We start from the raw sequence: 14311 nt of genomic DNA, 5'->3' as shown, positions 1-14311 counted from the left end.
GTTATCAAAACTGTGAAAACCAAATAAAACGTCTTTATAAAGCAAAGAATAACTAGTTAAAATAGAGGTACGTACAAACAAACTAAATTTTCTCCAAAATACTACATTGTGGACACATTCCCAAAAAAGGTGAGCGGCAGATTCATCTACAGCATTACAGAAGGAGCAAAGTGGATCTATTTCAGGGAGCATGTTTCTTAAATAAAGATTGCCTGGGAAAAACGGTGTAACAGTTAAAAGGACACATCCTTAACCTCGTTGGTAATTAAATATTTGTGAGGTAAAGACCATACGACCTGCATCAGACCTGCTTGTGTCGTGTCTCGGGTGTGTTGCGTCACAAAAGTAACATTTTTAGGTCACTGTGTCAAGTTAAATATAGTTTAATACTCAATCTTTAAACACATCTTGAGATCCCTTGGTTCGCACGTTTATGTTGTGTGTCCGCTGAAGAGTTTAATGTTTTGTTCACTGTATAAACTGCGCGTTGCTCACACAGCTGAAATTTCACTTACTGCCCTCCGGAGTAAACAGGTGGTACTACAAGCTTGAATCTCTCAGAAAAGCATTGTGATTAAATGCGTAAATTTTTTTTAACACGTTATTTTTTGAAAAATGAATTGCACGTTATTACCGCGTTAAATCGACAGCCCTAATTATGATATAATGCTTTTATCATACCTCCTTGTCTTCAGTTAAATGGCCTTCAGAGTGCAGCACACATTCTTCACATTTCTTGCATGCATCCGAGGGCTCGCAGCAGACAAGCGCTAACAATCATCTCATCATTGCACATACAGTGTATCCATGGTAGACAAAAACGATTGTAATTTTGTACATGTACATTTTTGGTGGTAAATTCAAAGAGATGAATACTTTAATAACACAGCGAAAGTCTTGAGTTGTTACCAAGTTAGAGTGGTAAACAGCTGCCGCTTGTACTCACTTTGATGAAGCAGTTGGACATCGAATCCAAATAATATGATGCGAACTGAGACCAGCGGGGGAAAGGGGAGGAAACAAACTCTGAATCGGTCCAAGCAATCAAACAAGTGAGAAAGCACCCTAAGGGGCTCTGTACACTTCAACCATAATAGCTATAAATATGAATTTTATGTCTTCAAGGTTCATGTCAATATAAATTGACAGTCTTCGTATAGTGCAACAGTTTTCAAGTATTGGGCAAGGTGCAGAGAATGTTAATAAATAATAAATGTTAAAGATGCACTCAGTATTTTTTTTCCCTATTAAAAAAGTTTTACTCCTAAAGAAATGAATTGTAATTTTGTAACGCTCAAATGAGATGAGGACTCTAGTCATATCAGTAACTTTATAAAAATCTGTTTTATTCTACATGGGGGAGGGGCACCCTCAGGGGGCTGCCATTTTAGAATCACATGACCAGCTGAATACTACTAGCTTAATCTCAGTAACCATCTTGTTATTGGACACTTTTTCACACTTGGATAAAATGAATCATGGCTGATTGTGAATAGTGAATTTCTACAATGGCATATGTAACTGAAAACTATTGATTTTGAATGATGCCACACCACTAGGTGTCACTGTAAGGCCAAGATGACACAAACAAAAACGTATTGAGTGCACCTTAAAATATAAATAAAGAGTGGGGGTTTAGCATGGGGCAAAATAAATAAAATAAATCCCATTCATTTCTGTCTGGAAATTATCCAATAGATTTGACTATTTTTGGAAAGAAAACCCCACCAAAAAGTGTTTGTTCTTGTTTTCACAAAAGAGATAACAGGCATCCAAAATGTCTAGTGTTGAGGACTACTAGGATACTCAAGGACCAGGATTGGGAAACACTGATCTAAAAATATGATGAATAATAAGAGTACAAAACGCCTTATCGCATAAAAGAAAATTAACTTGTAATACTTTTTGTCATTTTACCTCATATATTATGTACATTTATTTTACCTGTACTAAAATGTTATTAAATATGTCTAAGACTCCCTGAAAAAATCTCTGCGATAGTGTTAACAACCAGACACGTATGAGATGGTAATGTTGTGAATCGTCCAGAGTGAGTAGGGCAGAGTGATGCTCACTTTCAATTGTAATATACTGTCTCTCTTTCAGTTATTCTGACAGATGAAGAAGTTCAGAGGAAGAAGGAGCTGATCCAGAGGAGAAAGGACGAGGAGGCACAGAAGGAGGCACAGAAGCCCCGTCTCACAGAGGAGCAGCGCAACATCATCGACATGCTGGTGGAGGCCCATCATAAAACCTATGACGATTCCTACTCTGATTTCTCACGCTTCAGAGTAAATATCTAATCAGATTTTTCTCTATTCTATTCTATCCTCTTTTCATTTTATACATTTGGTTTTAAAGGTAAAGTGTGCAATTTTATTGATGTTAAAACATTTTCCTGTCCCAGCTCAATATGCAGAGACAACTATAAGTAAGCCCCTAGTAGTGTTGTCAACAACGCTAGTGGCGCAGAAATTTCACACGTCACCTACAATTGCTGCAAAAAGTTTGGAAAAATTTACATATTTTGCTGAAATTGGTACTTTAATTCAAAGTGTATACAAAGTATAGTCAGGACATCACTGATGTAAAAAAACAGCAGCATCACTATTTGAAAAAAGTAATTTTTGATCAAATCTAGACAGGCACCTTATCCTTGAGGTATCATGCTAAATTGGTACTAGAAAAGCACTTGCCATGTATCAAACACAGTTGAATTTGGTTAATTAAATTAAGCTTAACATTGTCTTTGTTAGTTTTTGAGTTGCCACAATAGACTGGCATGTCTTAAGGTCAATATTAGGTCAAAATGGCAAAAAAAGTAACCGTATTCTCTAGAAGCTTGTCAGTCAATCATTGTTTTGAGGAATAAAGGCCATACAATGCTTGAAATTGCCAAAAACAGAAGATTTCATACAAAGATGTACAATACAGTCTTCAATGACAAAGGACAACTGGCTCTAACAAGGACAGAAAGAGATGTGGAAGGCCCAGATACAACTAAACACGAGGATTAGTACATCAGATTCTCTAGTAGCTTCATTGATTTCTACCCACTCAACATCAGTTTCATGTACAACAGTAAAGAGAAGAATCAGGGGTGCAGGTCTTATGGGAAGAATTGCAAAGAAAAAGCCACTATTGAAACAGAAAACAAAAAGAAAATGTTAGAGTGGGCAAAGAAACAGACATTGGACAAGAGATAATTGGAAAAGAGTGTTATGGATCTTAACCCCATTGAGCTTTTGTGGGATCAGCTAGACTCTAAGGTGTGTGAGAAGTGCCTGACAAGACAGCCACATCTATAGCAAGTGCTACAGGAAGTGTGGGGTGAAATGTCACCCGAGTATCTGGACAAACTGACAGCTCAAATGCCAAGGATTCTACAAAGCTGTCATTGCTGCATGTGGGGATTTTTTTATGAGAAACCTTTGAAGTAGTTTAAATTGTAATAGTAATTTTTCAAGTTATTAATGTCCTGACTATACATTGTGATCAGTCGAATGCCACTTTGGTGAATAAAAGTACCAATTTCTTTCCATAAGAGCAAAATATGTACATTATTACAAACTTTTGGCGTTTCTTTGATGTCTCGTCTTTCTTAGACATTCTTACATTGCTAATTCTTGTACCGTATTTGTGTGTGTGTGTGTGTGTGTATGTGTTGTGTTGTGTTGCGTTGCAGCCTCCAGTTAGAGAGGGTCCAGTTACACGTAGTGCCAGTCGTGCAGCATCTCTTCATTCACTGTCAGATGCCTCCTCAGACTCCTTTAGCCACTCTCCAGGTGATACACACACACAGATATAGATGTGCATACGCATCCACACAGTTAACCTCGTCTGTTCGTGAATCACCCGTAAAGTTTATTCTGAGAAATGTTTTTCAGCCCAGTGTGAGGCGCGGGGGTGGGCATGTGTGTGTGTGTGTGTACTTGGGGCTTGTGTGTCTTATCTGCACAGCAGGCTCCATCCATCTCACCATGCCTGACGTCACAGGAGAGCCATTCTGATGACAAACCGACTATTCACATGCACACACCCGTTTACATGTAAACACACATATAACTCATCCTGAAAGCAGCAAGTTGTTGACTTTATTTTGTTTCACCGGGGTGGGTGGTATCATAATAAAGTTTTACTTTTTATGGAAATTTAATGAAAAAAGATAGAATCACTGCACTCTACAAGTTTAGGGTGTGAATATCCAATGTTTTTTTTTCTGTGTGTGATTTTATTTTATTTCTCACAAGTCAGGGAACATAGACATTCTTCAATATATATCTGGTTAACTAGTTCAGACAGTTTATAAGTTTAGTCTGATTGTTCCCTAGTGTGGGGATTGACTTCCAGTAACATGTAATTAGAACACAAGCACAATCACCTAATTAATAATTTAACAATGTCAATAATCAAGCAGAAAATAAAAATAAATAAAAAGTTGCAATGCAATCATATTAGGCATAAAACCAACTATTATTAACTATTATATTTTCCCAAGGATATATGGACCAGAGCATATTTAGAAACACATAATCAACCTACACATTTCTATTTTCAGAATTAAATGCAAATGAACTGTACATAAATAAAAAGTATAAACATATTTAGTTTTCCCTCAGAGAATGGGCTTGACTAGAGCATATTCAAGAATGCTTAAAGGAAAGGGGAAAGATCGAAATCCTCAATAAGGCCTAAAGGAGACCTCAAGCATTACGTCCAGTAAACTTATCTTTTGAAGTAATTTTATCTCAACATTCCCTCCTTCGGTAACTACCTTTTCTATTCCAATACAGGTTAACTGTTTTATGTCATGTTTATGCTCTTGAAAATGTCTAGTGATTGGAAATTCAATGGAATAAATAATTTCTATATTAAATTGCTATGTGGTATGGTTTTGCCTATAGAGTTTACATAGTGTGCTTGAGGTTCAGATTTTTTAAATCCAATCCATATCAACAAGAAAAAAGACCAAACTATTTCTGGGGTCCTTTTTAGTTCTCCTTGACTTGTTTGGAACACGTAAAGCAGTCCAGCGCTCTGATAGCTATACAAATATATCTTCTACCATGGTGGAAATGGTGTAGCAGAAAATCTACCAATTGAAACATTTCTGCTAGTGGTCGATAATTTTTTTTATATACATTTTCTCTACGGCTGATGCAATAACAAATATCTGAAAAGAATGATGGCTGATATAATGCTGATAAATGCATTCTACATGATTGGGCAAAATTCAGAATTGAAGAATTGTTTCATTTTGAGTTTGCTTTTGAATTCTATTGACCACATCCCACAGCATGTTGAATTGGAATAACAGGAAATTCCAATAGTTTCAACAGTCACACAAAATAAACTTGAATTAGCCTGAATGCATGTTTTACAGCAATGTGTAAATTATTGATTTTGACTAATTATGGCTATTTATTCCCTGATATATAATTTTCTTTTTTCAACCTTGATCCTTGTGTTCCTTATTCTTGGTAAAAAAAAAATTATTTTTTGTTTGTAAGCATGCTTTATGTTGTTTGGTTCCATTTTGAAGACTTTTGGGTAAATTTGGAAATTAAGTGTTCTGACATCATGGTCCATAAAATGAAAGATAATGTAATGAAATGTATCTAAATGAAAAAATATTTTTTACAGGTGGCATTTCAAACATTAATTATTAATAATATCATCACCATCATTTAAAACATTTATGGGTAATTCATACTGAAAATCAAATTATTATTATTATTATTTAAAACCACATTTACATCAATTTGATCATTTTCTTTGAATTTAATTCTGTTTTAATTCTACTTCCTTAAATTACATTTTGAGTTACAATTCTGTATCCTGTTTTCTACCTCAATTCGAATTCAGGAATTAAAATGGAATTTAAAAGGCAAAGATAATTCTGTTTTAAATAGCCACAACCCTTACATAATTCAATGAAATGAGAGCAAATGAGACCAACACAACATTTTTTAAGTATGAAACCAATATCAAAGCATTATGGCCAAGCTGATAACAGTCTATCCTTTTTTTTTTTATTGACTACATGACTACATTTAAAGAGTGATCACATTTCCTATGATTTGCCAGCATCTGTTTAGACTGTTAAGTGCTCCGGTCACCATTCAGAAAATACTGGAGGCCCAATCTGTAATGTTGATGAGAAACAAGCAATGCATTAACCATTGTTTCTTTCTTTCTCTCTCTCCCTCTCTCTCCACATGTGTAGAGTCAGGAGATCGTAAGATGAATCTGAGTAATCTCTTGGTGATGTATCAGGAGCAGGGTTTGGGCTCCAGTCCTGATTCAAAAGAGGATGAGGGCTCTGGACTTTCCATGCTTCCTCACCTGGCAGACCTGGTTTCCTACAGTATTCAGAAAGTCATCGGCTTTGCCAAGATGATACCTGGATTCAGGTAGTATTTAATGTGCATAGCAAGGTCAGTGCAGTCGCTTAGATCGGATTTCCCACGGTCATGGAAATTCTGAAAATATCAAGGAATTTTAAAACCGTGTCTTCCAGTCTTGGAAAAGTAATGGAAATTTCTATAGCGAATACACCTTTTTGTAGTCATGCTCTGCTGTAAAACTAGATGTTTTAGATCATCCACAAGATATTACCCTTGTGTAGAGTAGAACTTGCTTGCAAGTCACGGTGATGTTCTTTTTAATGAACCGGTCCACAAAATGGTCTGAATGTTCCATTGGTGAATCAATCTGAATTAAAACTATTTTTAAAGATTTATCCAGGAATCACAAACAACTGGAAAGATCATGGAAATTGTGAAAGTGTGGGAAAGTTGTTAAATTCGTAGGGCCCGAGACAAAGATTTAGTGAGTGCTTGACCAAGAGTACTATCCATTATTTCATCTAGTGGCAAATAGGTTCCAATTTGTGGAAAGTTCAAACTTTTTCCCAAAACGCCTTTTTAATTTCCTCAGGCACATAAAAATAAGTTTAACCTTATATACTGTCACTCTAAATACATGTTTCTAGCCTGCCTCTGTGTGTGTAATTCCATGTATTTACCAGCTCCCTCAGAATGTGTGTACATGCATATGCATCACTGACCGTGTGTTGCTGTGGTAACCATAGGAGTGCTGTGTTATCAGAACTGAATGCGCCCACTCCCTCTACATCTGCCATTCACAGAATCCAGCGTGAGCCAACGTTAATGTGTATTTGTGTCTGTTTATGTGTATCTGTGTGTTTCAGGGAGCTAACAGCTGAAGATCAGATTGCTTTGTTGAAGTCTAGTGCTATAGAAGTGATCATGCTGAGGTCCAACCAGTCTTTCAGTCTAGAAGATATGAGCTGGAGCTGCGGAGGACCAGACTTTAAATACTGCGTCAACGACGTTACAAAAGGTACGCGTAAACTCAAGCGTACAAGGACATGCATTGTTTCCACAACTGCTATGTCAAGGCCTGCGTGAGTCATATATCACAGAGAAAGTTTTATCACATTTGTATCACGTCAGCAGTGGGTGAACAGCACGGTAAAAGTGAAGAGTGCACATTTTCAAAGCAGAGCGGTTGGAGTGTTTGGAACACCTGCTTGCAGCACTATCAAAACATTGCTCTGTTTAGCTTCGTTTACACCTGGTATTAAGATGCGTTTTGGGCGATCCGTTTAAAACAAGGCGGCACTGAATACACCAAAAAGTTTTGAGATTTTTCAATTTCAGCCACATTCAGAGGTATTCTAGAGCGATGGAAAACGCATGTGACCACATTGGGCTTGTAGTGTAAATGATAATCCATTAGAATACGTTTGAACAGCAGCAAACTTTGCTTTTATGTACAGCTTTAAGTAAGGGATAATGTACAGTCAGCCAGTTGTTATCACAGAATAAGGATCAAGATTGTGAAGCGGAGGGGTCTTGTATCACCCTGAAGGGATTTATTTTGTGATAACCAGCTGACTGTACATTATCCTACTTATTACACAACTACTAACCAAATAAATAAAAACATGGTCATAAAATATTGATTTGAGTTGAAATTATATAATTATGTGAGAAGAAATAAATCGTTGAACATCTGAATCATCATGATTTTGTGTGTGTGTCGGTGCAGCTGGACACACTTTGGAGCTGTTGGAGCCACTGGTGAAGTTTCAGGTGGGCTTAAAGAAGCTCAGCCTACATGAGGAAGAACATGTAATGTTGATGGCCATCTGCCTGCTTTCTCCAGGTCAGCGTCTGCCCTCTATACACTGAAATTTGCAGACATGCCCATACTTGCAAACAGGAATCTCATTTCGGCTGTGTTTGTGTGATTATAGACCGACCCGGGGTGCAGGACCACGAGCGTGTTGAGGCGTTGCAGGACAGGTTATCTGAGATTCTGCAGGCATACATCCGCGCAAATCACCCAGGGGGTCATCTGCTATACGCAAAGATGATTCAGAAGCTGGCGGACCTGCGCAGCCTGAATGAAGAGCACTCCAAGCAGTACCGCTCGCTCTCTTTCCAGCCCGAGCACAGCATGCAGCTGACACCTCTGGTTCTGGAAGTGTTTGGCGGGCAGGTCACCTAGCAATTGCACCCGAGTTGGGACAAGACACGGGGGTCACCTGGCATGGTGCAGGCAGAGTGAATGTATGGACAATCACCTTAAAATGCATACAGAGTTTCCAGGACAAAGTTTATAAGTGCTTGATTGTGTGTGTGTGTGTGTGTGTGTGTGTGTGTGTGTGTGTGTGTGTGTGTGTGTGTGTGTGTGTGTGTGTGTGTGTGTGTGTGTGTGTGTGTGTGTGTGTGTGTGTGTGTGTGTGTGTGTGTGTGTGTGTGTGTGTGTGTGTGTGTGTGTGTTTTCCTCATCACTTACAGATCGGCTAGAGCGTGCCATAGATTTTTCAGTTTTCTTGTTTATGTAAGGACATTCTTACACGAATGTAATATGGTCATAGTGTTTTGCACTGTGGCAACTAAATACAGTAACATTTTACTGTATCCTCAATAGCCAACAGTATTACACTGCATGTGTAGTTTATTTACATAATGAATGTGTGTGTGTGTGTGTGTGTGTGTGTGTGTGTGTGTGTGTGTGTGTGTGTGTGTGTGGGTCCTGTTCTAAACCTCTGCATGGTCCCAAAGCGCTGTCCACTACTGCTGATATCCTGTCTCTTCACCTCCTGCCTTTAAATGCACAGGGTTGACCGTATTAATGCAAGCACACAGCTCTAACGCGCCCCTCGCTTAGCCACTTAACCAATCAAATGACAGCATCACTCCCCTCTCCTCTGCCTCCAAAGCTCTTATAGGTTGCTAAACCCCAATGGCTGTCTTCTCTACTGTTATTTGCTTGTGCTGTGATTGGGCAATTAAGTGACGCCTGTTCAAAGTGGCCAGTGCTGCATTAGCACTCACGCAAGGCTGTAAATAAGACTTAGTATCTATATTCTTCTTGAATCTGTGTAAATAGAGATTGATATAAGCTCACTCGCAGCTTAGAATATAGCAGAGGGAGACCCTGCAGCCCTGGCTGATTGTAATGAATATGTATAGATAAACTGTGTGGTTATTGAAATATAGGAAATGAAACCATTTATTCTTTTTAAAAACTGACCGGAGTAAAAAAGAACTCCGTTCTTTACATTGTTGCGGACTCATCTTATCATGAAATCTTGTAAATCCTATAGCAGAATTTCCTTAAAAGTTTCTTATTTCTCTTTCCTCTTTACTGTGTTACTCAATTCTTGCATTCCATCATTCATTTTCACTTGGATAATCCTCCTCTTTGTTTTTTGTTTTTATTATTATTATTTTTATGTACTTTGTGATTTAATCACATTTTTATCCTTTTATATATGTTTTACCCTTTGTTGGCCAACACATTATTATTATTTTTTAACAGAGCTGAGAAAATGCTCAATGCTCTTTACACTTAATTTATTTCTTTCCCATTTTTCCATGATTACGTTTCACACAGGTATTAGTTACACAGCCATAATAGGGTGAACAAAAAAATGTTCGGATCATATTTCACCCCAAAATCAAAAGAAAAAAGTTAGTGCTGTCATATGATTAAAATATTTAATTGTAATGTATCGCATACTTTTTCATGGTTAATACATTCCAAAAATAAGACCTATGTGTAAATATCTTAATATCTGAATCTTAATATTAATATTTGAATCCCATCAATTTGAATGGATGTCACTCATAACACTTATTTGCAGCGCTCTTTACTCGCCTCACCAAAATAAGCTAAACAGATATTATATTTCTCAAAAGGCATCAAAAGACAGAATGCAAACACAAACACTAACCTGCTATAATTCAGTGATAAAACAGCAACAATTTCCTACACTTATATGAATATATCTTGTGTAAAATTATCGCTCGAGTCCTCAGCTGGGTTTTGCATTTTTTAGAATGACAGCATTTTGCTCGTGGCTGATATTTCAATTGTTGAGAATCATATTGAATTAATTTGACTGCTCTAAAAAAAGTTATTTACCCAATTGTAATGCACAAAAATTATAATATATATATATATATACAGTAAAAATGTAAGCTTCATTTTCTTTATACAAAATATCATATTTTTTCTTTTGAATTTGGGGTGAAATATGACTCTGACATGTTCTTGACAGGTTTCATGAGATTCACCCAATAACTTTTGTTTACACACCAACAGTTCCATCTGCCACATTCTCAAGGATTGGGTAATAAGACCCTATATGGTGTCTCTAATAACAGTGTGCTTGATAATTTACAATCTTAATGTTTATCATCTGTAACTACAGTGATACCTGGGTATTTACGTTATTTGTGGGCATAGGATGTTTGTTTAAAACATAATCTGCTACATAAAACATAACACAACTCAGCATATTCTTTTCGTATGCTAGTTGTTATTATCTAAATGCAGTAATTAGTGACACCTATTACCATGTCGCCATGGTATAGAATTTAATGCATGTCTATGGACACAGTATTAAAATCACATTAGCCACTGCCTGTGCTGTGTCCTCTAAACCAAACACGACTGCCTTAGCTTGGCCTTAGCTGTTCGTAGGTATGCATCTTGCGTTACCTAACTTGTGCTTTTTAAGTGTGCTAAATTATTGGGTTTTGTGTCCGTTTCTCCACTGTTTTTGTGATATTTGTGGGACTTTCGTCAAGGGCTATCACAGAGCTAAAGTAACAGAGCCATATCTGCTACTTTATGCATCTCATTCTCTGTTTCTCCAGGAAACTCTTTTTTTTTAAATCATGACTGATTTGTATGAAGCTTCTCCTCTGTCAGGGCTCAGGGTCATTAGATAAACTTTTCTGTGGTATGAGAGTTAATCATAGCTAATGAAGATTGTCTTTAGGTGCGAGTTTGGTGTCTGAACTGGGTCGGTGATTTAATGATCATGTAAGCTAAATTTAACTACCTGGAATCTGTGTTCGCTCGGTAGGGCGAGCGCAGTGTGTGTGTCTGGTTGTGTGTTTATGAAGCGAAGGAGGCGATGTATAGCATTTTATCTATACACCAAGTATATTCATATATGACTGGGCATTGCATATTTGGCCCTGCCTAGATGAGTAGTGTGTGAATGTGTGAGAAGGAAACCGAGCGAGGTAAAGAGTGAGCAAGTACTCGTTTCCTCAGTACACATTTGTTATAACTAATAAATAACTTAGTCATGGCACTTAAGATTGAATGATGTGGAAGGTTTGCTAAATATAAATATATATCTCTATGAGTATTACTTTGACAGTGTAAAAGATTCAAATATTTTCTTGTAGTCTAGTTTTGATATTCTGGTATCAGTACAGGTGAAGGCACAGTGCAGAGAGTTGTACGTATGAGTAGGCAAGTATGCAAAATATAGGAACGGACGGTTGAATGCTAACCTCCTGCCCAGCGCAGATTAATGTATACTTTATTTTTCCTTTCACTTTTTTCTTGTTGCTGTCTATTGTTGTCCTCTTGCCTTCACTCTATACAAAGCTGCTCAGTACTTTGTGGGATGAGGGTGTTGACTCGATTTTTAAACTGGAAAACAAAGAAATCTTCCAGTCTTCTGCATTTTGTAATCATTCACAATGTATTTGTTTGTTTTGGTCTGATTTAGTGTCGAAAAGTTGAGAATGATATCCCTGCAGCACTTAGCATACACATAGATCAGACAAACCAAGATAACGTGTCATGTGTATACAGTTGCAAGAAATACATTATGCATGATGATTTTGATGTTGAGAGATAAGTAAGTCGACGATGAAAATGATGTTGGTCTCTATTCCGAGTCCAAAATGTAACCATAACAAACTACCTCTCTGGGGAACAGACACATTTGATTTGTATTTTTTTATGATTCATGTTTGTATTTATTGCTGTGCAGTGGCTCACATGGACAACCCAGTACCTCATATATAAATCTCACTTAACAACAAAGACGCCTTAACAGCAGTTTTATCAGATAATTTTTTTTGTTGTTGTTTTTAAACTATTATTATCTCTGTGTACAGTATTTGTATCCTTGGCTTTTTCAACATGTTCAAATATTCACACAGACAGACAAACACACATATGCATTCAAAACGAAAGCTGAGAGCTGTTTAAAGCGTGGTTACTTCCATGATTGACAGTGTTCATTTGCTGCTGGGATTGGTTGGCACTCCTCAGGCCCCTTCCCCCTCTTTACGCTGACTGCTCAGTTGGATTTTGCTGCTTTGCAAAAATAATTACACAAATGGAACATGAACGAGCATGACCTTCTCTCTCTTTTCTCGTTTGTTAATGGTGATATTGTGTCAAATCGCTATTATTTTGTGTCATCAACTCTACAAATCACACTTGCTCGAACGTTACCTCATACAAAAACACATATACTCCACAGTCAATACCTCAAGCCAGTTCAATCCTAAAATGTAGAGTCGGATGATTTGCGAGAATTTTGATGACCGATTCACCCTTAAAGGAATATTCCGGGTTTAATACAAGTTAAGCTCAATCGACAGCATTTGTGGCATAATTTTGACTACTACAAAAATGTATTTAGTCTTGCTCCTACTTTTCTTAAAAAAATAAATAAAGAATTGAGGCACTTACAGTGGAAGTGAATGGGGGCCAATCCGTAAGCATTAAATACTCACTGTTTTAAAAGTATAGCCTAAACAATATGCATGTTAACTTGATTTTAGTGTTATAAAATCTCTTCCTAATCTTTCTGTGTAAAATTATTTCCAATTTTACAACTTCGTTGTCATGATAATGTAATGGTTTACATTTGTTTTAAAAACAATGGTTTAAACAGCTTTACAGCTCAAATAAAACACCAGTTTTACTAGAAGAATTATTGTAAGTGCTTTGTTAAAATTAAAAGCTTCACATTTCTGCTTTTAAACTCGTGAAAAATTGGCCCCATTCACTTCCATTGTAAGTGCCTCACTGTAACCTTGATTTTTGCTTCTTTCTTTTTTTTAAAGAAACTGATGGATGAGTCGAAATACATGTTTGTTGTAATCAACATTATGCCACAAATGCTGTTTATTGAGCTTAACTGGATTTTAACCTGGAACATTCCTTTAAGTACGAGATGGAGAATAGAGACATGCTCTTTACCTCTCTTCTGTCTGTGTGCCATTGGACAGGAGTTCAATAGAAAGTTTGTGGCACCAAATGGAAGCACTTCTGTCTCTGAGTGAATGGTACCATAAAGAAAACTGTAATACAAATGCTAGCTGTTTACAGGCTAACTGTAGAATGCCTGCTCACAAAGACAAAACCAGTTGAATAATACCATTCATGAAAGTCAATGGTTAAAAATTGCCTTTATTTCTTTTATTTTTTCATCATAAAGTATTGTAAATTCATGTTCCTGATTTCATGTAATTGGTCAAATGTTTTACAAATCAATAAAAGACTATGATAATGCAAACTGGTGGTCTTTTTGCTAAACAGCTCTCTGGAATTCTTGATTCTCATTGGTCAATAGTGGTTATCTGTGTTTAAAATATATATTTACGGCTTGTATCAACTGACAATCTCTTCTCACATAATAGCTTAAAATAACTAAAATCAAAATGCGATTTTATGTCCATTTATTTATTTACATGGTAAGTAGCCATGTAATAAGTAGGATGATGCATGGTCAGCCAGCCATTTTGTGCAAAATCACACTACTGTTTATTGTCCCTTACATACTGCATGACTATATGTCAAGGTTCATTAGGTTTTTAAGAAAAACAGGTTATATTTAATGGAACACAGGTTTAACCTTACTGTTATCATGTGATCTATTTTGGTTATATATCAAACCATGCCTTAATACATACAGTTCAAGTCAGAAGTTTACATACACCTTAGTTTT

General features: G+C 36.7%; 1 protein-coding gene across 1 annotated transcript in view; it reads left to right on the top strand.

Moving 5' to 3' along the window:
• The window catches only part of LOC127653930 (vitamin D3 receptor B-like), a 32287-nt gene extending 18414 nt beyond the window's left edge, over nucleotides 1–13873 (top strand). Inside the window, exons 4-9 of the mRNA XM_052140795.1 lie at nucleotides 2107–2291; nucleotides 3686–3785; nucleotides 6227–6413; nucleotides 7214–7365; nucleotides 8077–8193; nucleotides 8285–13873. Of these exons, the coding sequence (XP_051996755.1) occupies nucleotides 2107–2291; nucleotides 3686–3785; nucleotides 6227–6413; nucleotides 7214–7365; nucleotides 8077–8193; nucleotides 8285–8538 (995 nt within the window). The 3' untranslated portion in view covers nucleotides 8539–13873. The remainder of the gene's footprint in view (nucleotides 1–2106; nucleotides 2292–3685; nucleotides 3786–6226; nucleotides 6414–7213; nucleotides 7366–8076; nucleotides 8194–8284) is intronic.
• The last annotated feature ends 438 nt before the right edge of the window (nucleotides 13874–14311 follow it).

The sequence above is a fragment of the Xyrauchen texanus genome, chromosome 13, assembly GCF_025860055.1.
Source record: "Xyrauchen texanus isolate HMW12.3.18 chromosome 13, RBS_HiC_50CHRs, whole genome shotgun sequence".
Lineage (NCBI taxonomy): Eukaryota > Metazoa > Chordata > Actinopteri > Cypriniformes > Catostomidae > Xyrauchen > Xyrauchen texanus.
Note: the sequence above shows the minus strand (reverse complement) of the source record. Positions and strands in the feature narration are given on the sequence as shown.